Source organism: Primulina eburnea, chromosome 10 (genome assembly GCF_022965805.1).
Source record: "Primulina eburnea isolate SZY01 chromosome 10, ASM2296580v1, whole genome shotgun sequence".
Lineage (NCBI taxonomy): Eukaryota > Viridiplantae > Streptophyta > Magnoliopsida > Lamiales > Gesneriaceae > Primulina > Primulina eburnea.
In genome coordinates this window covers 5,107,650-5,135,354 of record NC_133110.1, presented here as the reverse complement: position 1 = coordinate 5,135,354, position 27,705 = coordinate 5,107,650, and the positions used below count along the sequence as shown (strand labels likewise).

General features: G+C 35.8%; 2 protein-coding genes across 3 annotated transcripts; both read right to left on the bottom strand.

Annotated features, from left to right (window-relative positions):
• Positions 1 to 7,223: 7,223 nt before the first annotated feature.
• On the bottom strand, positions 7,224 to 8,182 carry LOC140803810 (uncharacterized). The gene is made up of 2 exons (XM_073159682.1): positions 7,450 to 8,182; positions 7,224 to 7,342 (listed from the first exon to the last, which is right to left on the bottom strand). The coding sequence occupies exons 1-2, from the start codon at positions 8,153 to 8,155 to the stop codon at positions 7,314 to 7,316; spliced, it is 735 nt and encodes a 244-aa protein (XP_073015783.1). The 5' UTR covers positions 8,156 to 8,182; the 3' UTR covers positions 7,224 to 7,313.
• A 4,988-nt stretch (positions 8,183 to 13,170) lies between these two features.
• On the bottom strand, positions 13,171 to 27,546 carry LOC140842718 (thioredoxin-like 2, chloroplastic). Of its 2 annotated transcripts, none has more exons than XM_073210820.1 (5): positions 27,232 to 27,545; positions 25,649 to 25,831; positions 24,695 to 24,859; positions 23,847 to 23,959; positions 13,171 to 13,404 (listed from the first exon to the last, which is right to left on the bottom strand). In XM_073210820.1, the coding sequence occupies exons 1-5, from the start codon at positions 27,424 to 27,426 to the stop codon at positions 13,380 to 13,382; spliced, it is 681 nt and encodes a 226-aa protein (XP_073066921.1). In that variant the 5' UTR covers positions 27,427 to 27,545; the 3' UTR covers positions 13,171 to 13,379. The 2 variants fall into 2 exon arrangements, with proteins under 2 accessions (XP_073066921.1, XP_073066920.1); XM_073210819.1 differs by lacking the exon at positions 13,171 to 13,404 and adding an exon at positions 22,739 to 23,191 and having other exon boundaries at positions 27,232 to 27,546.
• Positions 27,547 to 27,705: the final 159 nt, after the last annotated feature.

Below are 27,705 nucleotides of genomic sequence, written 5' to 3'. Positions count from 1 at the left end.
TTTTTTCCCTTAAAAAAAATTGTTCGAATTTAATTTGCATATTAAAATTCAATTCAAATCGTTGAAATTGTTTAGTTTAAAGATATATACAAATTTGATAGGTTGCTATTTGAGGGTCACGCAAAAAATCTTTGAAATAAATGAATTATAGATTCGATCATGATATTATGACGAATCATTTCATTAAATTTTTTAGGGTCAGAGATTCACAAGAACAAGCAAGAAACGAAACCAGAACATCACCAAAGATTGCATAGTTTCAGTCCAAGATATTGCATTTTTTTTGGTATAGGGGGCAATTTCAAAGTCAATAATCGCTAAATATTATGTGAAAATTAATTTGAATCTTTCAATTTCTTTAAATTGAACACAGTATAGTTTCATCACAGTAGGACTTAGCGTTTATCGTTTTACTAAAAATTATAGTTGGTGATGACATTGCAATTCAAATCTTTTAAACCGTACAATCACTCATTCGTTATATTTCGATTGCTCTACCCAGTATGATTAATTATTAACCCCGACAATGATCATTAAAAAAAATATTTTCTAGCTAGAAAAATATTTAGTATCTTTGTGACGTCATTGATTGATATTTAATCGTACTTGATTGACTCTGAATTAATTAAAGGTAAATTCGGAGATGAGTTAATGAACAAGACAGTTTGTCGAATGAAAGATTTTCTAAGTTTACGTATTTTGTTAGAAATTTCTAATATATGTATACGATACATAGAGCTCGTTATGAAAGTTTAATGTCCTATCTTGATTAATTGTGCTAATATTTAATTTTGGGTTGCATTTGAATTTAAAGATTTGTTGTATTTAAATGAATGAATTTGAAAAATCTATATATTTCGATTATATTTTTATTTTCACAATGAAACAATAGATGTATTGTTAAATTGATACGTTATTTATTAACATATTAATTACAAACACTAAAATGATTTCAAATATTTTTTTTGTTGGGTGAAATTGAAAGTTATTTTAACCAACATAAATACTATAAAAAAAAAAAAAATCAAAGGAGTGAATTTGAATATTACAGTCATGTTTTTAAAAAACTTAAAAAAATAAAATTGAATATATCTGAAATCTATAGATTTGAATTCCATTTCCCAAACGCAACATGAGTGAATTATTTGATTTCAAATTCACACCTCGAATACAATGTATCTATTTGACTTAAAATTATAATAAAAGATTTGAAATCTGCCTGATTATATTTTTTTCTTTAATTTCAAATATATTCCCCGACCTAGTCATTTGAAGTTCATCTGTTTCAAATCCTTTGATTTGAAATTTTCCGACAAATACAAATCATACCATCCAAACACATCCTAAATGTTTGACGAAAATTTCCAAGAACTTAATTGGAAAATCATGTTTCCTACATATTCTAAAAGAATGGGCATGTGCACAAGAATTTAATGTTATGATGCAAGATGTTGCAATCTGACACTAAAGTCTCAAATTTAAGACGGTCTCGGATGCGAGATTCAATTGTAACAAACATCTTCCTTGACTAAAAAAACAGAGATATACGAAATGGTGCTTGGCTAAGGGTTTCATATTGTGAAGTCCATGGATGGTGCATGGCTAAGGGTTTCGTATGGTGCGAGGGTCCGTGCATGGATGGTGCATGGCTAAGGGTTTCGTATGGTGCGAGGGTTCGTGCATACGGAATGCATGAACCATGCCTTGCTGGATTTTTAGGGTTTTATAGTTCTTGAATTTTGTAATTATAATGATACTTTCAACATTAGTTCAAATTTCTTGTGCTATTCATATTGCTCTTTTAAAACTAATATAGCCGCCAACTGATTTTTATTTGTTATTTCTTTCTAAAAATGTGTACGACTTAAAATTAATACTTGGTCGAAATTCTTAACTCTGATGATTTCTTATTAGCATTTCTTAAACATAAAAACTCATTTAAGACGGTCTCACGGGTAAATTTTATTAGGCAAATATGCTATTTTGGTCACAAACGAAAAATATTAATTTTTATTATAAATATGTACATGATTAATCTGTCTCAAGAAAAAAGATCTGTGAGACCGTCACAAACTACCTACTCTTTGAAACCCTCGCCTAGTCAATGCACTCAATCCAGAATATCTTTTTTTAAAAAAAATTAACAAATACATAATCACAATATATCGCTTTTACAAAATCTCAAGCAGACAAGTCATACATGACTCTATCTATATGTCTATATATAAGGGGGTTCACTTGGTGGACAATATTAATTTACAAAGGAGAAATCGCGACAAAAGATTTGTAAAATTAATTAAATAAACATCCTATGAAGTATTAAAAAAAACTTGGCAAAAACTTGTGTGAGACGGTCTCATGGGTCGTATTTGTGAGACGGATCTCTTATTTGGGTCACCCATGAAAAAGTATTACTTTTCATGCTAAGAGTATTACTTTTTATTGTGAATATGGGTAGAGTTGATCCGTCTCACGGATTATGATCCGTGAGACGGTCTCACATGAGACTCACTCAAAAAACTTTACTATATTATATTATAATAATATAATAATAAAATGTACCATGATCAATTAGTTGACTTGAGCTTCATCCAAACAACTTAGAATTATCTAATTGGATAGTGCATGCACCTAAATGCTAGTTTTTTTTTAGGCAAAAATTTCTGTGAGACGGTCTCACGGATCGTATTTTGCGAGACGGAGTCATCCATGAAAAATATTACTCTTTTATGCTAAGAGTGGTACTTTTTATTGTGAATATCGTAGGGTTAACATGTCTCACAGATAAAGATTCGTGAGACCGTCTCACAAAAGACTTACTCTTCTTCTAATACATAATGATAATTTGTAGTTCGTTGGATGCACCCTTGAAATAAACAAATAGAGGAAGTTGAACTCAACACAGTTACAACAATTTATAAAGGTCGATGAATTAAACAACAGAGGATGTTTTTATTAAAATACATGAAGCTAGAATAATAGAGACGTCAAATGTAGTGAAAGACAACCATAAAAATATTTCCTTCGTTAATTTAGAAAAGAATCGAAGGGAGGCCGGCAATAGATTGAATTGTAAACATTGGAAACTACCAATTAAAGAAGAAGGAACTTAGTTGAGTAGTATAATAATTTTTTTTCACCTACGTACGGCAAATACAATAATATATGAAATATTTTGTCCAGACTTCTTACACGTTTCCTAGCCAATTCTAACTCATATATTATTATATTTGTTGTTGGTGAAAAATTATAATATATACTAGCCACCGAGGCACATGTGTTATGTGTGTCATGAATATATGAGGTTAATATATTAAACCTCCATGAATTTACTGTTGGGGAAAACCCATAAACCGCAGAATCCATCACGTTAAATCATTAAGAATTTGACTGAAAACTTAAGCGGAAGCGTACCTGAAGCCATAATCCTGAATTGTTTAGAACGTGTCTTGATCTTCCAGATCTACGCGCTCTTTCCTTGAGAGAATCCTTTAGTTTCTCTTCAGAACTATTTTCTTAATGGGGGAGAGAATAGTGAAAGTGACAACGCGAGATCTGGGGACCATGACCCTTATTTATAGATAATATCTTCTGATATTTCCGTTTTAGCCCATCATAAAAACAGAAATTACACTTATGTCTCTACACATTAAAGGCCCACAGCCCATTAGATACATTAAAGCCCAATAACCTGAAACTTTATTTGATCACTTTATTTTGGGCTTAACTTAACAGACAACCCACACACATAATTATTCACATATAAGCCCATAAAAATAAAATTGATCCAACAATCTCCCACTTGGGCTATATGTGCAACCTTATAATTATGTCTGTGAAAATAACCTTATGAGCTCAAAAATTGTTGTCATTCCGAAATGTATCTATAACCAATCCGGTCCATCAATCACACCAACATAGGATCAAAGCAGTCTTCGCTACACTCAAGGTAACTAGACCCATCAATGGTCACATATGCCAACACAACTGAATGACATGGATCATGAAGTGGATGTGTAGCATGGAAATTTCATGCAATGTGACCGTAACATGCCTATTTCCAACTGGTCCTCCCTTTAACCTTATTGAGATCAAACTTTAAATCATAATCAGAGTGTGACTTAACTTGAAATTTATTTCTGCAGAAAATAAATTTACATAACTGTAACTGAAAATGTCTACAACTGAAAAAAGCATTTAAAATAACAAACTCCCACTAAAACTGAATTTCCTCAATTGACATAACACCCATACTAGCAATGTGCTCATGAAACTGTTTGGGTGGTAGTCCTTTAGTAAGCGGATCCGCAACCATGGAGTTTGTACCGATATGCTCAATAGACAACTTTCCACTCTGAATTCTTTCTTTAACAACCAGAAACTTGATGTCAATATGTTTTGACTTCGTCGAGCTCCTGTTGTTATTGGAATACATAACTGCTGATTTATTGTCACAATATAATCTTAGTGGCTTTTCAATGCCATCAACAATGCGCAGTCCCGTGACAAAATTTTGCAGCCATATTCCGTGATTGGATGCCTCATAACACGCTACAAACTCAGCTGCCATGGTGGAAGAGGCTATAAGTGACTGTTTAGCACTCTTCCAGGAAATGGCACCTCCAGCAAGGAGATAGATGTAGCCCGACGTAGATTTCATACTATCTTGGCATCCAGCAAAATCGGAGTCAGTATACCCAATGATCTCAAGCTGATCCAACCTCCGATATATGAGCATGTAATCTTTTGTTCTCTGTAGGTATCGTAAGACCCTTTTGACTGCTTTCCAATGTTCCACTCCTGGATTACTTAAATATCGTCCCAACATTCCTGTCACGTACGCAATATCTGGACGTGTACAAACCTGAGCATACATCAGACTTCCCACTGCAGATGCATAGGGAATCTTCTGCATTTCCTTTTCCTCAAAATCATTCTTTGGGCATTGTTTGAGACTGAATTTGTCTCCCTTAGCCACAGGGGTATCCGTTGGTTTACAATCTTGCATCCCATATCGCTTGAGAACTTTCTCGATATAGCCTTTCTGAGATAATCCAAGAATACCTCGAGAACGATCCCGATGTATCTGAATACCCAGTACAAAAGATGCATCACCAAGATCTTTCATCTCAAAATTCTTAGCTAGAAATCTCTTGGTTTCATGCAACAACTCTATATCGTTGCTAGCGAGCAGAATGTCATCAACATATAAAACCAGAAAAATATGCTTACTCCCACTGAACTTATGGTACACACAATCATCGACCAAATTCATCTCAAAACCAAACGAGATGATCACTTGATGAAATTTGAAATACCATTGTCGAGATGCTTGCTTGAGCCCATAGATGGATTTCTTTAATTTGCAAACCATATTATTTGTGTCTTTGGACACAAAATTTTCTGGCTGCACCATATAAATCGTTTCATCAATGTCACCATTTAGAAACGCAGTCTTTACATCCATCTGATGAAGCTCAAGATCGAAATGCGCCACCAAAGCCATTATAATCCTTAAAGATTCTTTCGAAGAAACCGGAGAGAAAGTCTCTTTATAATCAATGCCTTCTTTCTGTGTAAAGCCTTTAGCGACAAGACGAGCCTTATATCTTTCCACATTGCCTTTCGAATCCCTCTTGGTTTTAAATATCCATTTGCAACCAATGGGCTTCGTACCTTTAGGCAATGGGACAAGATCCCATACGTCATTGTCCTTCATGGACTTTATCTCCTCATTCATGGCATCATTCCACTTTTGAGAGTTAGAACTATCCATGGCTTGACGGAAGTTAATAGGATCATCCTCCATCAATCCAATGTCTGCCTCATGTTCTTGAAGAAATACAATGTAATCATCTGGCACTGCATTTCTCCGCTCTCTAGTGGATCTCCTTAATGGCATAGGTTCCGGAGGTGCTTGAGTTTGTTCATCTGGAATGGGAGGATCTCTAATATTGTCTTCCTGTATTGTGTCTTGGTCAAAGTGAGGAATATGATCCTGATCAATGTCCAAGACACCTATGGGAATATTTACATATTTCTCTTCAAAGACAATATCCCTTACTTTATCTCCCCCCGCAAACTCAACATCCTCAAAGAACCTGGCATTTCCTGACTCAAAAATCGACTTACTCGTGGGATCATAAAACTTGTACCCCCTGGATCTTTCAGAGTATCCAATAAAATAACAACTAACCGTCCTTGAGTCCAGTTTCTTTTCATTAGGCTTGTAAGGCCTTGCCTCAGCTGGACATCCCCAAACGTGCAGATGCTTAAGACTGGGCTTTTTACCCGTCCAAAGTTCATAAGGGGTTTTGGTCGCTGCCTTAGTTGGAACCCTGTTAAGGATATATGCTGCGGTCTTTAGTGCTTCTCCCCAGAGTGATTCTGGTAAGGTAGAATGACTGATCATACTCCTCACCATGTCCTTAAGCGTTCTGTTTCGTCTTTCAGCAACACCATTCATAGTGGGCGAACCCGGCATAGTGTACTGTGGGACGATACCGCATTCCTCTAGGAATCTTGCAAAAGGTCCTGGACGTTGTTCACCTGAACCGTCATATCTACCATAGTATTCACCACCACGGTCAGATCTAACGCTTTTAATCTTTAAGCCAAGTTGATTTTCAACTTCAGCTTTATAGTTTTTGAACACATCCAATGACTGTGCCTTTTCATGAATGAGATAAATGAAGCCATATCTTGAAAAATCGTCTGTGAACGTTATAAAATACTGTTGACCATTCCAAGAAGTCGAAGGGAACGGTCCACAAATATCAGTATGTATAAGTTCTAAGACGCCTGAACACCTATTGGCTTCAAATCTCCTTTTGTTGGTTTGTTTTCCCTTTATACAATTAACACAATTATTAAAATCTGTGTAATCTAAAGGTTCGAGAATTTCGTCTGACACAAGTCTCCTTATTCTCTTTTCAGAGATATGACCCAATCTTTTGTGCCATAACGCAGCTGAATCCTCACTGGTTAATTTTCTTTTAGTGCCTCTACTTGTTTGCAGGGTTTCATTAAATGAAGCAATAACATCCAAAGAATAAAGATTATCGTAACCTGATAAAGAACCAGAACCAACCAATTTTGAATCGAGAAACAAACTGAATATTCCATTTCCAAACGAACAAGAATAACCAAATTTGTCCAATGCAGAAATGGAATTCAAATTCTGCCTAAAAGACGGCACAACAAATGTTTCATAAAGATCCAAATATATTCCAGTCTTTAACAACAATCTAAATTTTCCTATTGCCTCAACTTCAACTTTGTTGCCGTCACCAACATAGATGAATCTTTCAGCATCACTTGGTTTTCGACAATCCAGGCAACCCTGCATAGACACACTGATGTGAGTTGTTGCACCAGAATCTATCCACCACGTGTGTCTAGGCACTGAAGTTAAATTAACCTCAGAACAAACCATATTCAGAAGCATACCTTTCTTAGCACGCCAAGCGTGATAATTACTGCATTGCTTCTTCATATGCCCATCACTGCCACAGAAAAAACAACCAGAACTTTGAGAATCACTAGGATTCTTCTGTTGTTTCTTCGAAGGCTGTGTATCCGCAGCAACCTTATCCTTCCTTTTCTTTCCTTTATCCTTCGAGGTAGAGGCATAATGAGCACTTTCTGTCTTGTCTTGCTTCAACCTTTCCTCTTCCTGGACACAGTGCGAGATGAGCTCATTCAGAGACCAAGTCTCTTTCTGACAGTTATAGCTCACCTTGAACTGGTTAAATTGAGTTGGAAGAGATATTAAAACCAGATGCACCAGCAAGTCCTCAGAGAGGTCAAGCTTCAGTGCTTTCAACCTTGAAGCAAGATGAGACATTTCCATAATGTACTCCCTGATGTTGCCCTTACCCCTGTACCTCATTGAAATGAGGCTTGCCAAAAGTGTACCAATTTCAGACTTTTCATTTTTAGCAAACCTCTTTTCGAGGTCTTGAAGGAAAGCCTTAGCTGTAGCAATGTCGCTAGACATTGTGCCCCTGAATGTTTCCGGAATGGCCTTCTTCATGATCATCATACACATGCGATTTGATCTTTCCCACCTTTCAAACTCCCTCTTTTCATCAGAGGTACTCTTATCCGTAATGGCGGGAGGAGAGTCAATCCTTATCGCAAGGTCTAAATCCATGACTCCGAGAACTATCAACAAATTCTCTTGCCATGATTTAAGATTCGAGCCATTTAACATAGGAATAGAATTTATGTTGGAATGAATATTTGCAGGAGTCAAATCTGAACAGAGAACAAAAACAAAACATACATGCTCAACCAAATATCCAAATAAAATAATCAATAAATTCAAATAATGTAAACTCCCATAAACAGAATATCGAGCACTCCATTAATGTTTCATCTTTGGACAAAATATTAACTTGTAAATGATATCCTGGCGCAGCAGTCAAACACTGATAGTAACTATCATGTCAAATAACAACCTTCCTTTGGGCCGATTTATTATTCACATGAAAAACCGAACAACTATCACATGTTTACCACCACAATTGCATATGTGATTATATTAAATATTAACCTTCCTTTGGGCCGATCAAAATTCATATAAATCACATATACCCAAAAATCTTTTTGTATTTCAAAATAAAATTAATTTCCATAAAAGAGGTCACTTCGGCGACATTTTATTTCAATTAATCAATTTTAAAAATACATATAACCTTATCATTATTTGAATTAATGAAAATTTAACCTTAATCGAAAAAACCTGAACCGAAAAAAAAAAAAAAAAATTTTTTTTTAAATTATTTTTTTTTTTCGGAATTCCGTACGGGCCGGGCCGACTGACCCGAATCCGTACGGTTCGGGCTGCCCCGGTCCATAGGACCCGACCCGAATCCGTATGGGCCGGGTCGCCCCGGTCCGTAAGACCCGGACCGAACCCGTATGGGTCGGGTCGACCTGTTCCGTATGACCCGACCCGAACCGTATTTTTTTTTTATTTGTTAAAAATTAAAAAAAAAAAATCCGAATTTTCGATTTTCTTCGTAAATATTTTGTTAAACAAGAACCGGAAGGAAAATCGAAATCTTATACCAAATCTTTAAATTTTACAACCAAATCTTTTTACCAAAACTGAAACTTTAAAAGATTTGATTTTCAACCAAAATATTTTCCAGATCTGAAGCCATAGAACAAAAATTTTCAGATCTAAACCAAAATATTTTTCAGATCTGAAACCGTATCAAAATATTTTCAGATCTGAAAACATATTAATATATTTTTCAGATCTGAAGCCATATCAAAAAATTTTAAACAAAATTTTATTTTTCAGATCTGGATCCAAAAAATACCAAAAAAACTTTAAACAAATCTCAATGATTCAAACATGAATGGCTCTGATACCACTTGTTGGGGAAAACCCATAAACCGCAGAATCCATCACGTTAAATCATTAAGAATTTGACTGAAAACTTAAGCGGAAGCGTACCTGAAGCCATAATCCTGAATTGTTTAGAACGTGTCTTGATCTTCCAGATCTACGCGCTCTTTCCTTGAGAGAATCCTTTAGTTTCTCTTCAGAACTATTTTCTTAATGGGGGAGAGAATAGTGAAAGTGACAACGCGAGATCTGGGGACCATGACCCTTATTTATAGATAATATCTTCTGATATTTCCGTTTTAGCCCATCATAAAAACAGAAATTACACTTATGTCTCTACACATTAAAGGCCCACAGCCCATTAGATACATTAAAGCCCAATAACCCGAAACTTTATTTGATCACTTTATTTTGGGCTTAACTTAACAGACAACCCACACACATAATTATTCACATATAAGCCCATAAAAATAAAATTGATCCAACATTTACAACACCATGACAGTAAAAAAATTTGTACTTGATCCATGAAAAGTAAGGGATTCCAAAGCTTAAATAAATGTGACAAACTGAATTTGTTATCTCTCATGATATAAGTGTTGAACATAAAAAATAATATTTTTTTGAAGCAGTAATAGCATCTCATGTGAAATAATTATAAACTTCAATGTAAGAGAAGTAAACAAATAATCAAAAAATTATCTAAAAAACCTAAAATTTGTCTTCTACATTCACCTAATAAATTGGAAAAAAAATCAAGCTGTAAATATATTTAAGCATTTTATGCATAAGTTAAACCTTCTCTGGTCAAGCGTGATGAGAAAATATTCATTTTATCAAAGCATACCATGGTTCAATCTAAACATACAAAATAAATAGACCAATCTATTAAAGTGTGCTATAAAAAATCGATATGATAGAACAAAATTAAACTATTGCGAGGTTTTCGCTAAATACATGGCAAATAAAGTAAACTCCTTTTATTTATATAAAAAAACCGAAATATTGTAAGTAGATGACTTGACAAAGAGGAAGAATACAAACTGTAGCAATAGTGGGGGAATGTAAAGTTAAGAAACAATTATTAAATTAACTTTGCTACAATTAAATCATGGTCGGAATACACATAATATGTTTTGCTTAAGTTGAAATAGATAAACAAATTAAGAAGATAGAACAATAGAAATAATAAATTTGCAAATCCATTTGAAGGTACAGTTTATTACTGTAATAAAAAGAAATTTAAAAACCTGTGGCTTTGGCTATTTATGGACATTATTTGTCGAATTCGTGCCTCCATCATATGCGTTCTTTATGTTTGAATCTTCATATTTAAATATATATGCAACAAAGATTCAAATATGTCAGATAAGTAAAGATGCAAATGTGGCATATAAAAGTTCAGATTTTGACATCAGATCTCTGCTAAATCTTGAAACATTTGAGTTTAAAATCTATCAATCAAAATGTAAATTTCTCTGTAAAGATTATAATAAAACAATGTCTAAGAAGCCCTAATATAATGATTTAGTGAATCTGTTGAGAATATGTGAGAGATTAGATCATAAGATATTGAAGCTCGTAAAAAATATATTATCTCACCTGCAAGATCAAAACGAACAAATGAATTTGTTATGACCACTAATATAAAGCAACATAATAAATCATAGACCATAAACTAATTCATTGTTAAAAACAAACCAGATGAAGATGGGGGGGGGGGGGGGGGGGGGGGAAATTTGTTGCTGGAACAAACTCGACCATTTCAATAACCATTGCAAATTTATAATGAAAATCAATATCAAACCGCGTCAAATAACACCCAAGTTTCTAAAATGAGCCTGCTGAGTTTTGGCCACATCTTTAAAGAAATTGAATCCCACTTGCATAGTACTCGGTTTCACTCGCACCACTTTTCTTCAACCACTTCAGATATTCTAACATACTCCAATGGAAGGGCATGGATATGAAAATTCTTTTTTTTCAAAACAAAAGAACTCACCAAAAGAAAATAAAAGTTCAACACATCACTATCCATTTCAAGTTCATAATGTGTATCAGAAGAGAAGAGCACATAATGTGATTACAAGTATAAAAACACATGAGTACAAGCATACATGTTACTCGCAACGTATCAAGATCTTGGTAAAAGTTAAGTAGAAACAATCGTGCATGTTCATCAACAAACTCGTAACTAAAGGTCCAAACAGTGAATATTATATCTTCATAAAAGAACAGAAAATTAAACAAATTTTATGCTAAACTCCATGAAAACATGTTAATAATAATAATAATTTTATGAAACTTCTTTGCAAATTCCCCCAAATCACATCCAAAGAATCCCTGTAATGAATACTATTCTTATATGCTTCAAAATTTAAAAATTACGATTCTTAGCAAGATCGACAAAACTTGATTCCTAATTAATATAGAATATGTCTCAAACTAATATATAATTAAATGTCCAATAAATCATAGAAATATATGAATTTCTCATTATTAAAAAATTGCCTAATAATGAATGCATTTTAAACATTCATAGAAAAAAAAAGTATTCTGTGAAAGATTTTCTAGAGAGAAAACTTGAAAGAAGGAATCGAAATTCTTGAAACTATAATGAACAACTCAAATCGCATACATTTATTTGTTGTTTCCTCTTTGAATGGCTAAGATGTCAAAATCTAAAAGCAACATCGTACTAACTCACAATCATTAACCCAAAATTAGTAAAGAGATCATCCTCTAAAAACATTTATCGCAAAATTAATAGTATTGTCTTTTATTTCTTAATTGATGAAAAACTTTGTCCAATAATATTCGCAATAAAAGCACGAATATATATATATATAAAATTTGTTTTTCACATGAAACATTTCCACATGCGTTTCGATTTTTGTATATTTATTAGATGCGAAACGAATTTCACTCATAGTTTTTTTTCAAAAAAATTCTTCAAATTTAATTTGTATATTAAAAATTCAAATCGTTGAAATTGTTTAGTTTAAAGATATATACAAATTTGATAAGTTGCTATTTTAGGGTCACACAAAATCTTTGAAATTAATGAATTATAGATTCGATCATGATATTATGACATATCATTTCATTAAATTTTTTAGGGTCAGAGATTCACACGAACAAGCAAGAAACGAAACCAGAACATCACCAAAGATTTGCATAGTTTCAGTCCAAGATATTGCATGTTTTGGTATAGGGGGCAATTTCAAAGTCCATATCTAACTATAATCGCCAAATATTATGTGAAAATTAATTTGATAAGTTGCTGTTTTAATGACACAATATCTAAAGTAATAATATTAATGTTATTATTTTCGGGACGAATTAGGAGATACGGACAGTGTCCTCGTGCTAGCTCCGAAATATTTAGATGATTTAAAAAACATCCACAAAACCTAACCCGAAACAATCGGAAATCTCCATCCTTGTTTATGTTTTTTATGGCAGGGTTCAGGACCCGTGAGAAATATTGTAATCCCTAATCCCTAACCGAGTGAGTCTCATGTGAGACCGTCTCACGGATCTTAATCTGTGAGACGGGTCAACTTTACCCATATTCACAATAAAAAGTAATACTCTTAGCATAAAAAATAATATTTTTTCATGGATAACTCAAATAAGAGATCTGTCTCACAAATACGACCCGTGAGACCGTCTCATACAAGTTTTTGCCTCCCTAACCCGTGAGAAATATTAATAAATATTCCTAATTACTTTGTAACTAAAAGGCGACATTTGACATAATAATGATGAACAATAGTTTTAGTGGGACTCATTGTTAAACATTTCTGTATGAGAACCACCAATGATATGATCATGAGTATAATGCTGATATTCCTCCATTCCTGCCTCAAGTTTTCGAGCAAACCAGCTTTGCAAGAATCACAGTTGTAGCATAATGTTCTCGGATCATTGTTCCAAATAGCACAATGCGCCGCGTCTGCTGCTACGTTCGAGGATCCGATCCAAGTCGTGGGACTCGAGTACTGCAACCCACGTATTATGGGAGGCTTGCAGCATCCTGACTGTAATATATTCATCGTACAAGGATTAGTGGGAGTAATGTAGGCCAACATTTCTGAACACTTTATTGATTCATCTGTAGATTAAAAAGAATGTTCTGAACAACGTCGAAATTTCGGAAATTGATCAGAAGTAAAAGAAAACAAACTCCACCCCGTATTCGATAGGTAATCCAAAGTGTGGATATGAAGTTCATAAATTTATATATGGTTTTCATTGTTATATCAAAGTCAAGAAAACAAACAAACAATGATAGAAAATGTTTCATAAACCAAGCGAAGTTCATTTCAGCAAAACCCTCGAGCCTTAACCCCTAAACTAGATTCTAGTCAGAGTCCATTCGACCTATCGTCTGGCCAATCAACTGCATTCAATGCTAATGATCAATGGTTAGTTCGCAGTTCGGTTCGAGCCATCCCACTGTTCATAGCTCAAATCAACTTTAATTTGTGATGTCACAACACGTCATTCTAGTTTTCTTACATCTCGATGAACTAATTAACAAACTCCTACTATCTCACTCTGCAAAATAATTAACATCAGAAAATGTCAATTCACACATTCTTCTCTGTTTTTTCACCAAAGAAGAATTAAAATATTCTTCTTTTCTCCTGTAATAAACTAATGAACAAACAACAAACATGGACTTTATATGCTTGGACGCATTCAAATACGTGAGTCCCATACTAGATTTATATGGAGTATTAACTGAAAGGAATTTTATTCCTTGATTTATTCCTTGATATATTTTCCTTATCAATTACTTTCCTTTTGATAATATCCGTAATATTTTTGCCTTTCTGGAGTATGATTTCGTGTGGATTCAAAAGACTCAAGATATTATCTATAAGATATATTATGCTTATTTTCAATAGAGTTTGTTTCCTAATGAAATTGGTTTTCCATGTTTAATAGGAAAAAGGATGAAGTGAGTATAAATAAGAGGAGACGATATTGAACTCGGTGCTGGTGATTTTTGGGAGTCAGAGACGAATTGATACGCAGAGACGGTTTCCGAGAATAGCAAATCTCGTGTCGTTGAAAGCTTGTTGCTGTGAAGTGCTGACAACATCTGAAGACAACACCTAATCACTGTTTTGATTAGAGTGTTGAGTTTTGAAGATCTTTCACTTCTCAGTTGATGCATCTCATATTGTTTTGATTATACGGTTTGTTAGAGGCTTAGGATGCAATTTATTACTCACCGTGTTAAGGGAGTTGTTTTATTCTTTCACTAGTATTGGTTTTTGTAAACTTACAAGTTTTTCTAGTGAATTATTTTGCCCTAAGGCACCGCACAAGTATTTTATACTTGTGCATAATTAACTGACTCGTCTCTCGTATTACTATTGTTCCAGTTACATGTTAGTGTGTTAAAAGTATAATTTCCGCTGCATGTTGTCGTGGGTGTTACAACACCTACGAACAACACCTACATTCTGATACACACAACATTCACCCTCGTCACGTTCACACTGTGGAAACTCAACTTTCAATTGGTATCAGAGCTTCCACTTGACGTTACTAAGTGAGATCCTGTTTTGTTTTGTTTTCAGAGTAAAAAAGAATTATGGAAGGATCAACAAATACTGTTTTTAGGCCTCCCGTGTTGGATGGATCAAACTATGCACTGTGGAAAGTTAAGATGAGGGTTTTTATTAAATCCATTGATGAAAGAGCTTGGCAACGTGTACTTGATGGTTGGAGTCCACCGAAACTCGAGGATGCTGATGGAGACACACGGCTCAAACCTGAAAGTGCATGGACTGTCGATGAAGTGCAATCTTCAAACTACAATTCCAAGGCTCTCAATGCTATATTTTCATCTGTTGACACAAGGATGTTTAATTTAATCACCACCAGTGTATGCGCCAAAGATGCTTGGGAGATACTCCAGAAACACTGTGAAGGATCTGCAAGTGTGCGAAAAACTAGGCTAAGAATGGTGACATCAAAGTTCGAAAGTTTGAGAATGGAGGACAAGGAGTCCATTCTTGAGTATGACTGCCGGTTGAGACAACTCTCAAATGAATCACATGGCCTAGGAGATCCCATACCAAACGAAAGATTGGTAAACAAGGTTCTGAGATCTCTTCCTGAGAGATTCAATGTCAAAGTTTGCGCCATTGAGGAATCTAAAGACACTTCAAACATCAACCTGGATGAACTCATGAGTTCTCTAAGAACTTTTGAAATGAATCTTGATCTGCAGAAAAAGGATAAAGGGAAGACAATAGCCCTTGAAGCCTCAACCGAATCATATGATGAAATTCTTCAACTATCCAAAGAAGTGGATAAGTCTGATTTAGGTGAAGAATCGATCTCTCTGTTTACTAAGAAATTTGGTGATTACTTGAAGACCATGAGAGAAAAGAAGAGAATTGGGCAAAAATCTGAGCTGCCCAATAACACCATTTTTACAAAAGCTCAAAAGTTTACTCCTATGAAAGGACAGGTTCGACCAAAAACCGAAGTGCAAGTTCAATCTAATGTCAGAAACCTGGACTCGGTGCAATGTAGAGAGTGTTCGGGATATGGACACTATGCCAATGAGTGTGCCAATCGTCTTAGGAAAAACAAAGGCATGACTGTCACCCTGAGTGATAAAGAATCTGAAGATGATCAAGGATCAAATGAATCTGAAAATCACACATCATTATCTACTGTGATCAAGGAGAAACGCTCAATGCAAATCAATCCGTTGGGTGTTGCCACAGGTGTTGCAATACCTGGTCGCAACACCGCTTCGAATCCTGTATGCCTTAATTCGACAGTCCTTGGGCAGTCAAGTCAGTCCGAAACACAAGAGGTTGATGATGATGAAGTCACCCTAGAAAGTGTGCAGTCAATGTACGAAGAACTGTATGAAGACTGGATCAAAAGAACAAAAGGAAATGCAATTCTCTCCAAAGAGAACGTTGAGCTGAAGTCTCAAATATCACGACTTGAAGTAATCCTGAGCAAGAAAGATCTGGAATTATGCAAAGTCAAGGAAGAACTGAGAGAAGCAACTCAGGTACTTGCCAAGATGAATTCAAGTTCATCCAAGCTTGACTCACTTTTGATGATTGGACAGAATGATAAGGCTGGACTTGGTTATTCGAATAGTCTGTTCGAAACTGGAGAATCTTCCAATGCAAAGGAAAAACCAACTGTTTTTGTGAAAGGAAGTGTTGAAACCCCCAATAACACACATACTGAAAATAGTGCACCATCAAAAGTGCGAATGTCTATCAAGAAGTCTAAATACAGAAAACGTCACTTTATCTGCCACTACTGTTTCAGACCTGGACACATAAAACCCTACTGTTTTAAACTGAGAGAGGATTACAAGAGATGGGAATCTGAACAGGTGTCGTCACAGGTGTTGTACAACACCCGGCGCAACACTGCCAACAGAAAACCGATGGTAAAAAAGGTTTGGGTACCAAAGGCACAGATTCAATGCTCTGTTATTTATACTTCATTAAAGACTAACATTGCAGGAATATGGTACTTTGACAGTGGCTGCTCGCGCCACATGACAGGTTCTAAAGACCACTTGATTGACTTTGTTGAACTAAGGAGTGGTCATGTGACATATGGTGGTGGTGCTAAAGGAAGAATTGCTTGGAAAGGAACCTTGAATGTTGATGGATTGCCTAATCTACACAATGTGCTCTATGTCGAAGGGCTTAACTCAAACTTAATAAGCATAAGTCAACTTTGTGACGACGGTTTGCATGTTAAGTTTGATAAAGACAATTGTGAAGTGTTTGATAAGACTAATACTCGCATTTTGACAGGTACTAGGTCTGTTGATAATTGCTATCAACTTGGAGAAGACATAGTGAGCAATCATTCAAAGGTGAGCGAATTAAACATGTGGCATCAAAAATTAGGACATGCAAACTTCAAGACATTAAAGAATCTTGGTAAGTACGATGCTGTGAGAGGTATGCCTAATTTATCCTCTGGAATTCCGTATGTTTGTGGTGCATGTCAAAAAGGTAAGCAAACACGTGTTCCCCACCAAGTGTTGCAACACTTTGGGACAACACGGTGTCTTGAGCTCTTGCACATGGATCTTATGGGTCCAATGGAAGTGGAAAGTCTTGGAGGTAAGAAGTATTCATGTGTTTGTGTGGATGATTTCTCTCGCTTTACTTGGGTAAGATTTCTAAGAGAAAAATCCGATACATTTGATGCTTTCAAGAAACTACATGCTAAGATTACTAATCTACATAATCTGAGGGTTGGTAAGATAAGGACCGATCATGGTAAAGAATTTGAAAACTCACACTTTGTATCATTTTGTGAAAAGAGAGGGATAACTCATGAATTTTCGGCCCCTAAGACTCCTCAACAGAACGGAATAGCCGAAAGGAAGAATAGAACACTGCAAGAAATGGCTAGGGTCATGTTAAGTTCTAAGAATATTTCAAAGAGATTTTGGGCCGAGGCCTTGAACACAGCATGTCATATTTCAAATCGTGTGTACTTAAGGAGTGGTTCTACTATGACATCCTATGAAATCATCATGGGAAAGAGGCCAAACCTCAAGTATTTTCATGTCTTTGGGTGTGTATGTTATGTTTTGAATGATCGAGAACATCTTGCAAAATTTGACTCTAAAAGTGACAAATGTTTATTTCTTGGTTATTCATCCAATAGTCGTGCATATCGCATGTATAATCTGAGAACAAGAACGACTATGGAATCTATTAACGTTGTGTTTGACGATCTTGCAGATCTAACAGGAAAAACAATCGAGGATCAAGTTGATGGGCTCCTGAATACAAGTGAGACACTGCCTAACACAGATGTTGGACCCGGTGTTGTAACACCTGAGACAACACCTGCATTGGCAGAATAAAATGATGAACCAGAAGAGAATACTGAAAATGATGATGGTATAACCGATGATGGGATTGACATTCCCACCAAGATTCAGAAAAATCATTCATCATCTCAGATCATTGGAGAAACATTTGAAGGAATGCAAACTAGAAGAAAGGAGAAGGTAGACTATCGGAAATTGATGGGACTAGTATGCATGACTTCCGTGTACTCTCAAGTAAGCCACTCTTGTTTTGTTTCACTCGTTGAACCCAAAAATATAAGTGAAGCCTTAAAAGATGAATTTTGGGTTGATGCGATGCATGAGGAACTTGAACAATTTGTTAGGAATGATGTGTGGGATTTGGTCCCCAGACCCGACAATGTGAATGTTATTGGAACAAAATGGATTTTTAAAAACAAAACTGATAAATCTGGAATTGTTGTAAGAAATAAAGCTAGGCTAGTTGCTCAAGGGTATACTCAAATTGAAGGAATTGATTTTGATGAGACATTTGCCCCTGTTGCTCGAATTGAATCAGTCCGACTGTTGCTTGCTATTGCGTGTCACATGGACATAAAATTATATCAAATGGATGTGAAAAGTGCATTTTTGAATGGCATTTTGAAAGAAGAAGCGTATGTAAACCAACCTAAAGGATTTGAAGATCCACACCACCCGAACCATGTCTACAAGTTGAAGAAGGCACTGTATGGGCTTAAACAGGCTCCATGGGCATGGTATGGCAAGCTTACGGAATATTTGCTTGACTTGGGCTTCAAACGAGGTGAGGTTGATAAAACCCTTTTTATTAAAAAGTCAAAGCAAGATATACTTGTGTGTCAAATTTATGTGGATGACATAATTTTTGGTGCTTCCTCTCAAAAGCATGTTACTGAGTTTGTTAATTGTATGTCTAACACATTTGAAATGAGCATGGTAGGGGAATTGAGTTTCTTTCTTGGCCTACAAATTAAACAAATGCATGATGGTATCTTTCTATGTTAATCCAAGTATGCCAAGAATGTGATAAAGAAATTTGCTGCTGAGAACACTAAACACATGAAAACTCCAATGGGATCGTCTGAAAAATTATCAAAAGATGATGTTGCCGCAGGTGTTGACAACACCCAGTATCGCAGCATCATAGGCAGTCTTCTTTACTTAAGTGCGAGTCGTCCCGACATCATGTTTAGTGTATGTTTGTGTGCTAGATACCAGGCTGATCCTAAAGTCACTCATCTAAAGGCTGTCAAAAGAATTTTGCGATATATATCTGGAACAGTTGACTTAGGTCTATGGTACACCAAAGAAACAAACACCAATTTAGTGGGATTTAGTGATACTGACTGGGCTGGAAACTTAGATGATAGGAAAAGTACCACGGGTGGGTGTTTTTATCTTGGTAACAATTTGGTGTCATGGTATAGCAGAAAGCAAAATTGTGTGTCTTTGTCCACTGCTGAATCTGAATATGTTGCGGCTGCTAGTTGTTGTTCACAACTTTTGTGGATGAATCAAATGATTAACGATTATGGATTCAGCAGTGACACCTTAATTGTATACTGTGACAATTCGAGTGCAATTAACATTTCAAAAAATCCAGTACAACACTCTCGAACGAAACACATTGACATTAAACATCATTTTATTCGAGATTTGGTTGAGAAGTGTATTATTCGAATGGAATTTGTTGGAACTGAGAACCAACTGGCTGATATCTTTACAAAACCATTAGATTTTGAGAGATTCTCCAATCTAAGGAAGTCTCTCAGCTTATGTACACAATGATCACTCACAGATGTTGTCCTGGGTGTTACAACACCTATGGACAACACCCAGCATGCATGTGCATTTTATTTTTAGGATGCTAGGCATATTTCATTCATTCTGTTTTGTGTGAAGTCTGTACAAAGTGTCGGTTACTGAATGGTGTGCTCTCAGTTGAGAATCAAACTTTCTAACAAAATCCTTTAAGGTGTGGTGTATGCTCAATCGAAGTCACTATGCTACCCGCATATCACATAGTCATGACTGATGTGAAAATGACTTGGAAACTTGGTGAGCAAGAAGGTGAAAAACAGAAAAGGGAAGAAAAATGAAACTAAATGTTTAGAAGAAAATGGAAAAAGCTACCTAGAGGAGTCCAATGAAGACTGTTCTTCTAGAGTGGGGGCTACCACTTCTAAGTCAAACTACAGACGGAAAAAGCTACCTAGAGGAGTCCAACGAAGACCGTTCTTCTAGAGTGGGAGCTACCATATCTGATGTAAACATTCTCAAGAAAGTTTGAGTCAAAACAGTGAGTGTTGCCTAACGGTGTTACCAACACCCACGTACAGACAGACCACAATTTGATCACATGCTTGTGGTGTTTCATTTTTGATCATATTTTAGGCATAAATTTTAAGTTACTCATATCGCTGTTATGTAAATTCATCATGTCCAGTGGGCTATCAGTTCTTGACAAATGAAATTCGAACAAAAACCCCGACCAACCCAATCTTGAAATACATTGCTATCTAACGGTTAGTGGAGTTTTATTGCAATCTTTTGAGGAGTGTGGCCGATGAGGACTCGGTGAAATACGGCAGAGTGTTCATTCGGGATCGTATTTACAATTTCTCGCCGACTGTGATCAATGCCTTCTATGACACCCCAGATATTGAAGAATCTGAAGAGGACTTAGATATTCATGCTGTCAGCACTGTGCTTACTGGAGGTGTGGTCAATATTTTCCCTGATCATCCCAAGAAATTGAGTGCTGCAAATCTCACCTCCTTCTTTTCTGTTCTACATAAAACTGCTATTTGGAACTGGACTCCATCAAGCAACACTACCATCGTGACTCGCTCACAGGCCATCATGCTATTTGCTATTGGAACCGGGCGTGCTTTTAACTTTGGGAAGCTGGTTTTTCAGAATACAGTGCAATACGCTCAAGGGGATTTCAAGAAAACCAAGCTCCCTTACCCTTCGCTCATCTATGGCATCCTGGAATCTCAAGGGTTCATTCCGGATATTGATGAAGAGCTCTGCCCTGTTGGCGATTCCCTGAAGATTTCCCCAGCGTACTTCAAAGGCAACAGAAAATTCGATCTGCCTTGGATGGGTTCGAGTGTTGCTGCAGATGTTGGCCACACTGGTGAAACAACATCTGACCCTCTGCCCGACATTTCTAGTCTGCCCCCGACACCTCCTGCTGGCTATGTTACACTGTCCCTCTCCTACATTCGTGCTCAAATCGCCTATGGTCGACGACAGATTGATAATGCTAGGGCGACCATCGAGCATTATGAAAATCAAATGGCTGATTATGAGCTTTTGCTAGCGGCGAGTCTCCATTCTGGACAAAAAGAGGGAGTAGACACTGCTGGGACCAGTGGGACAAAAATGGCTGATGAAGACGCAAATAGGAGTGAAGGAAACTGACTGATGTTTTTGTGGCTGTAATTCATAAAATTCTAACATTGGTGTGCCTTAACTGCTTCTGTTATGTTCTTAGTTTCCCCTTGATATTGAACTAATCGATGTTATAATCTGAGTGTTGCAACATTTAACCTACAACATCTAACTTGCAAATTTTACTGAGTTTTTTTTCAGGGGGAGTCAACAACTGGTTGACTAATCCAGGGGGAGTTACCATTTTTACTGGTTTTGTCCAGAAAGGCAAAAAAGGGGGAGATTGAAAGGAATTTTATTCCTTGATTTATTCCTTGATATATTTTCCTTATCAATTACTTTCCTTTTGATAATATCCGTAGTATTTTTGCCTTTCTGGAGTATGATTTCGTGTGGATTCAAAAGACTCAAGATATTATCTATAAGATATATTATGCTTATTTTCAATAGAGTTTGTTTCCTAATGAAATTGGTTTTCCATGTTTAATAGGAAAAAAGATGAAGTGGGTATAAATAAGAGGAGACGATATTGAACTCGGTGCTGGTGATTTTTGGGAGTCAGAGACGAATTGATACGCAGAGACGGTTTCCGAGAATAGCAAATCTCGTGTCGTTGAAAGCTTGTTGCTGTGAAGTGCTGACAACATCTGAAGACAACACCTAATCATTGTTTTGATTAGAGTGTTGAGTTTTGAAGATCTTTCACTTCTCAGTTGATGCATCTCATATTGTTTTGATTATACGGTTTGTTAGAGGTTTAGGATGCAATTTGTTACTCACCGTGTTAAGGGAGTTGTTTTATTCTTTCACTAGTATTGGTTTTTGTAAACTTACAAGTTTTTCTAGTGAATTATTTTGCCCTAAGGCACCGCACAAGTATTTTATACTTGTGCATAATTAACTGACTCGTCTCTCGTATTACTATTGTTCCAGTTACATGTTAGTGTGTTAAAAGTATAATTTCCGATGCATGTTGTCGTGGGTGTTACAACACCTACGAACAACACCTACATTCTGATACACACAACATTCACCCTCGTCACGTTCACACTGTGGAAACTCAACTTTCATTAACTAATGAACTCAATTAAATAACTCGACAGAAGAAAGATGACCAGCAAAGAAATCAGCAGCAGAGAAATATCTGTTGGCAAGCGTAGAACATGTCTGAGTATCCGCCAGACAAGCCCTTATCTTCCCCCAATTATCATTGCCTGCAACCTGATCCCGAAGCCAAGACGAAAAACCATCCAGCTTGTACTCACGGAATCCCACTTGGGGGATCAAGTATGCTCCATCAGGCTGTGTGACCACGAAGGCCAGCACAAGGAGGACGAGAAGCACCACTATGAGCATAGCCATGCATACCACGTACACTCCCAACAAGCCTTCCTTTTTCCTATTGGCACCTAGAAGTCCGGTGAGGGACACGACTAAGAATGCGATTCCGATGAAAAGGAGAGGCCATCAAATCCAGTGGATGCAGTCGTCAACTGGCTTAGAAGCGAGCCATATGCCGGAGGAGATTATGGGGATGGAGCACATCAAGGCTACGAAATTCATGGTCACTGCCATGTTGCATGAATACGTAAAGTGTGAAAAATTGTGAGTCGGTGTTTGTTTTCCGAGAGAGCACTTCGGCCTTCGGGTCAGGGTGTTATATTAGTCCATTAAATATTCAGAGGGGAAAAAAACTCTCTCAAAATAATAAATTTATACAATGTTCTTTTGATATCAGCATATCCAAATAGTGATATATGGTGAGTAAAGATTTGTTTTAATTTTTTTTTTTATCATTACAAACTTTTCCCAAGGAGAGTTCGTCACTCACCATATTTTATTGACTGTCCTATTTCCTTTTTGATTTTACAGAACTTTAATATGATTATTTTAGTTTTTTTGTTTGTTTTATGGAATTTATTATTTGTTTATAATTTATTTTGACAGCAGCTATCATGGCTCTGCCATTTCATTTTTGTCACAAGAAAATTCTCTCAAATCAACCAAGAACATATAGGAGTAACTGTAATTCTACTAAACTTCAGATGGTCAAACTAATTTTTTCTTCCAAACTCGTAACATTTCTAATGAAACTTTATCGCTATTTACGACCGCTGTACAAGCACTTTACAAAAGGATCCCTCCTTGGCAAAAAACAACAAATCCGTAGCTATAAACAGTTGGTAGGATTTAATGAATTACGTTCCAGTCGATCTCGCTTACTTCTCCTTCGGAGCCGTGGAGCCTTCGAGGTTGAGATCTCCAACGCCTTTCGGGGAGCCGATGCTATAGCGAGCTGTATTATGTAATTCAATGGCATCTTTTATTTTCTGAAACTGAGAGAAGTATACATTAGATGTTGTTTCTGTTATATATTCACTGTATATTTCATATGTGCCACTGATACAGAGTAAAATGTACTTTGGCCGAAATCTGATATTCAAAAATAGCAGAAACCCAAATTGGCAACAAAATGCCCTGTGATGTTCAGCATGTTGTTGAAAAATCCAAGTACTCAAATGAGATGCAAACATGAGAACGAGTTTTTGACTCTTTTACTTATTTTATTAAAATTGAATGTTTCGTGCTTCTTCCTCTTCTTCATGTGTGTAAAAGTTGAAAATTGGAGAAAATTTCAGAAAACAACCCATTGATAAAAACATGATCTTTAGTCATGTGTGTAAAAGTTGAAAATTGGACTGTTCTGCTTTATTGGACTACAGACAACGCTTTGAATTACTTGGACGACTAAAAGAGAACAAATTTTTAAGAGATGCGAAAGACGATCATAAAGGCTCGCCATTTGTGGACACGAGTTCTTTAGCAAAATATTTTAAATCTGGATACGGTTTTTACACCATTTTCTGCAGAGAATTTTAGTTGTTTTTCAATATCACAGGGGATAAAAATCATTTCACCCACTTTAAAAAACAATCCGATATCAAAGCAGATTACTCAAATTTTAATCAACTATTATTGGAACGGAAAGTCTTTTCCTCTGGTAGCATTAAAGCAATTTATTCACCAACAGCATAAACAAGAATAAAAAAGAACAGAGTTAGCTAACTTACTTTTGCAAGGGAACATGAAAAGGACTCGAGCAGTCCATCTGCTCCACGGTAGAAGTGGAAACGAGGAAGAACCTTCACATTTAAACTCTTGCACAAGGTCTTGTTTTCATCGAAATTGACTTTCAAGAACATGATATCAGGATATTCGTCTGCTGTTCTGCAAAGCTGATATTGTAACAAACAATTAGCTACAAGAGAAACTGAAAACCAAATTACTACGTGCAAGTATGGAGGATGATTTTCTCAAGATTATGTGTCCCGATGTATTCACTTCAAAATTTTCCCAGGCTAACACTGATTTCAAGTGATTTGGAAAAATCAATCTTAGGGAAAGATCCCAAATTAGCATAGATTGCGACAAGGATTCCCCATTCTACCACTGAAAAATATACCTTCTTCGATGATGTGACGAAGCTTTAACTCAGCAAAAATTTCCTTCTCTGCTACGTGTCTAAATTTCCTTTCCAGCTATGTGTCATCGAACATTGTGTTCGATGAAGCTTTTGTTCGCGCAATGTAACGGACACGATTACATTGGGCTTAAACCAAACCAACCCTAAAAGCAGGGTCAATCCCTTATCTAAAAACAATTGGAAGAGTCGAGATTGGAGAGAGGGAATAAATAGAGAGGACTTGTTAAGGAGAGGGCATTCACGCTTATTTTGTTGTTAGACTAGCTTGTGCTAGGGGCAAGAGTTCATCTCTCTTGTAAAGGGATTAAACTCTTGGCTGAGTAGAAATACTCAGATTATTGGATTGAATTGTGAGTTTTATTTGTGTTTGAGTCGCTAGAAAGTTTGTTCGTATCACGCAACAACTATTTTGTATTCAGATCATTTACATAAATGGCATGTACCTCGAAGTGGAGAACTTTAACACGATTACCATTAAATAATCTTTCAGTATACCATCTGATAATCAGGTAATACAAGAACTGGAAAATAAAAAATTCACCTTGGGAAATAATGCTCGGCAAGAAGCACACCATGTTCCATAGAACTCAACGATAACTAATTTATCTCCCGCCTCACTCAAGGCACTCAAGAATTCTTGTGTGGAGTGAATGTCTTTCATATTTGGGCCTGCATTTCTTTCCCACCATTTGGGCGGCTCAGTCTCAGCTACTTTCGCATGAATCTAATACCAAATATCAGCTGATGGATCAGAAAAAAAGATTCAACAAGCAGTTTTCTATGAGGGAAAAACTGAACTACAGAATAGCAAACTGCAAAAATCATAATCTTTTTAGACAACGTGATTTGTTCACTGGATAAAAGAGAATATCAGACTTACGAGTAACTCAAATACAGTGTATATTCATGTAGTGAACAAAGCAAAAGAATATTTTGACAAAAACAACAGCGAGCATTTTATTTCATTTTTCTATTCCCAAAAATTAGTATTATTATCTTGTTCAAAGAGTCCCAAAGAACAAATTTGCTGCTGAGTATCATCTGCTACGCTATACACACATTATTATGCCAAATATAGTATTGTGAGAATAAATGAATCAGAACAAGTAAAATTATAATCAAAACAAGTTATTGGCTCCCACATCTTTGGGAGTCTGGATGGATTAAAAAATGCCACTCAAGTTTACATCCAGAAGAGAAAATAACCATATTTCAATGACGCCGTGTGTTAAATTTCGAAGGTTGGAAACCAAGTATCAAAAAAAGAAGTGATATTTCACTAAACACAATCGAAAATGAGTAACCTAAGGAAACTATCGTTTAGAAGAAAAGGACCAAAGAGTGAGTAACTACTTTGATTAATTATTAATAAATTTATTAACACATTTGTTGAAATTGTAATAAGATAGAAAGTTTGATGATGTGTTAGAAACCAGTATCATTTAATGTTAGGTGAGTACTTCCGTCATTTTTCATCATAAGAAAGCGTTGTGCATGTACTTATCTTGAAATACTTGATCTTCTGAGTTCCAACGTGTTTATGATCTTAAAAGATGGACAGGGTTGACAGATGAATCGGTCAGATTTAAGGATTACTTTAACAATGTACCACAAAAGAACATCCCTAAATCACAATACAAAATTGTCACCACCTAAACACCGAACAATGGCCACAATTCTCTAGATGTTGGAGAAGCAATAGATCCTACAAGAACCAGTGACAGTAAATGTGTTTACATGACATTCTAAGTTCATCAGTTAACTTATTTAAAAGTTCCATTTATTTAATACCTTCTGGTATTGCATGATTCCTGGGATTCCAAACATAAGAGAGTAGAACCAAAAAACTTCCTAGGAAACCCCAGAGGAATAAAATGACGACTTCATCGTATTCCAAGCCCCTGAACTTAATTCACCTAGTCAAGAATTTAGTCCAATTTTGTCAACCAAACTCAAATTCACTAATCAAATACATGGCGAGGGAACAACAAGAGAAATCAAAAGCTTCGAGAAACAATTCTTGGTTGAGTTTTTCCACAATATCAGCAAGCAAAAGCACTTATTAAATAAAGCACATTCCCATATCCAAAAATAGATTAAATTCAAGAAAGTTGAAAACTTTACCTTAAAAGATGTCAGCTGCTTGCGGGTAGTAAAGGAAACTGGAGGAATGAAATTAAAACCAACAGGTAAAACTTCTGAAAAAGGAACAATCCTCGTATTTGACCAACACGCAGAATTTAAAGACAAGGAGACTGATGTTAAGCGAGAAGCAGAAAAACAAAGAAAATTGTCAGATAATCTAACAACATCAACCATTTTACACACGAAATTCGCTCCAACTCTCCGGTATGTAGTGGTCTAAAGTTGGATTGAATAGTCTTCTTTCTCAAAGTACTTTTCGTCAATCTAAGCAAAAAATATCGAGAGACCAAAATTCACAAATGTAATCAAAATTATTTTCTTAAAATACGAAAAAATTAATACATTTATATAAAATAATAATTCAATTATATTAGAAATAAATGGATTTAACTATTCAATCCAATGGTCCAAATTGAAAACAAATTTCACTTAAAATATATTATAACAGTTTTA

What these genes read in the sequence shown, in the direction of transcription:
- LOC140803810 (XM_073159682.1), bottom strand. Translation starts at nt 8,155, where the DNA reads ATGGATTTAGACCTTGCGATAAGGATTGACTCTCCTCCCGCCATTACG. An exon ending in CGCTTGGCGTGCTAAGAAAG is followed by an intron (nt 7,343 to 7,449) that starts GTATGCTTCTGA and finishes GTGTCTATGCAG; the next exon opens with GGTTGCCTGGATTGTCGAAA.
- LOC140842718 (XM_073210819.1), bottom strand. Translation starts at nt 27,426, where the DNA reads ATGGTTGATGTTGTTAGATTATCTGACAATTTTCTTTGTTTTTCTGCT. An exon ending in AGCAGCTGACATCTTTTAAG is followed by an intron (nt 25,832 to 27,231) that starts GTAAAGTTTTCA and finishes ATTTGGTATTAG; the next exon opens with ATTCATGCGAAAGTAGCTGA. An exon ending in GCCGAGCATTATTTCCCAAG is followed by an intron (nt 24,860 to 25,648) that starts GTGAATTTTTTA and finishes TTACAATATCAG; the next exon opens with CTTTGCAGAACAGCAGACGA.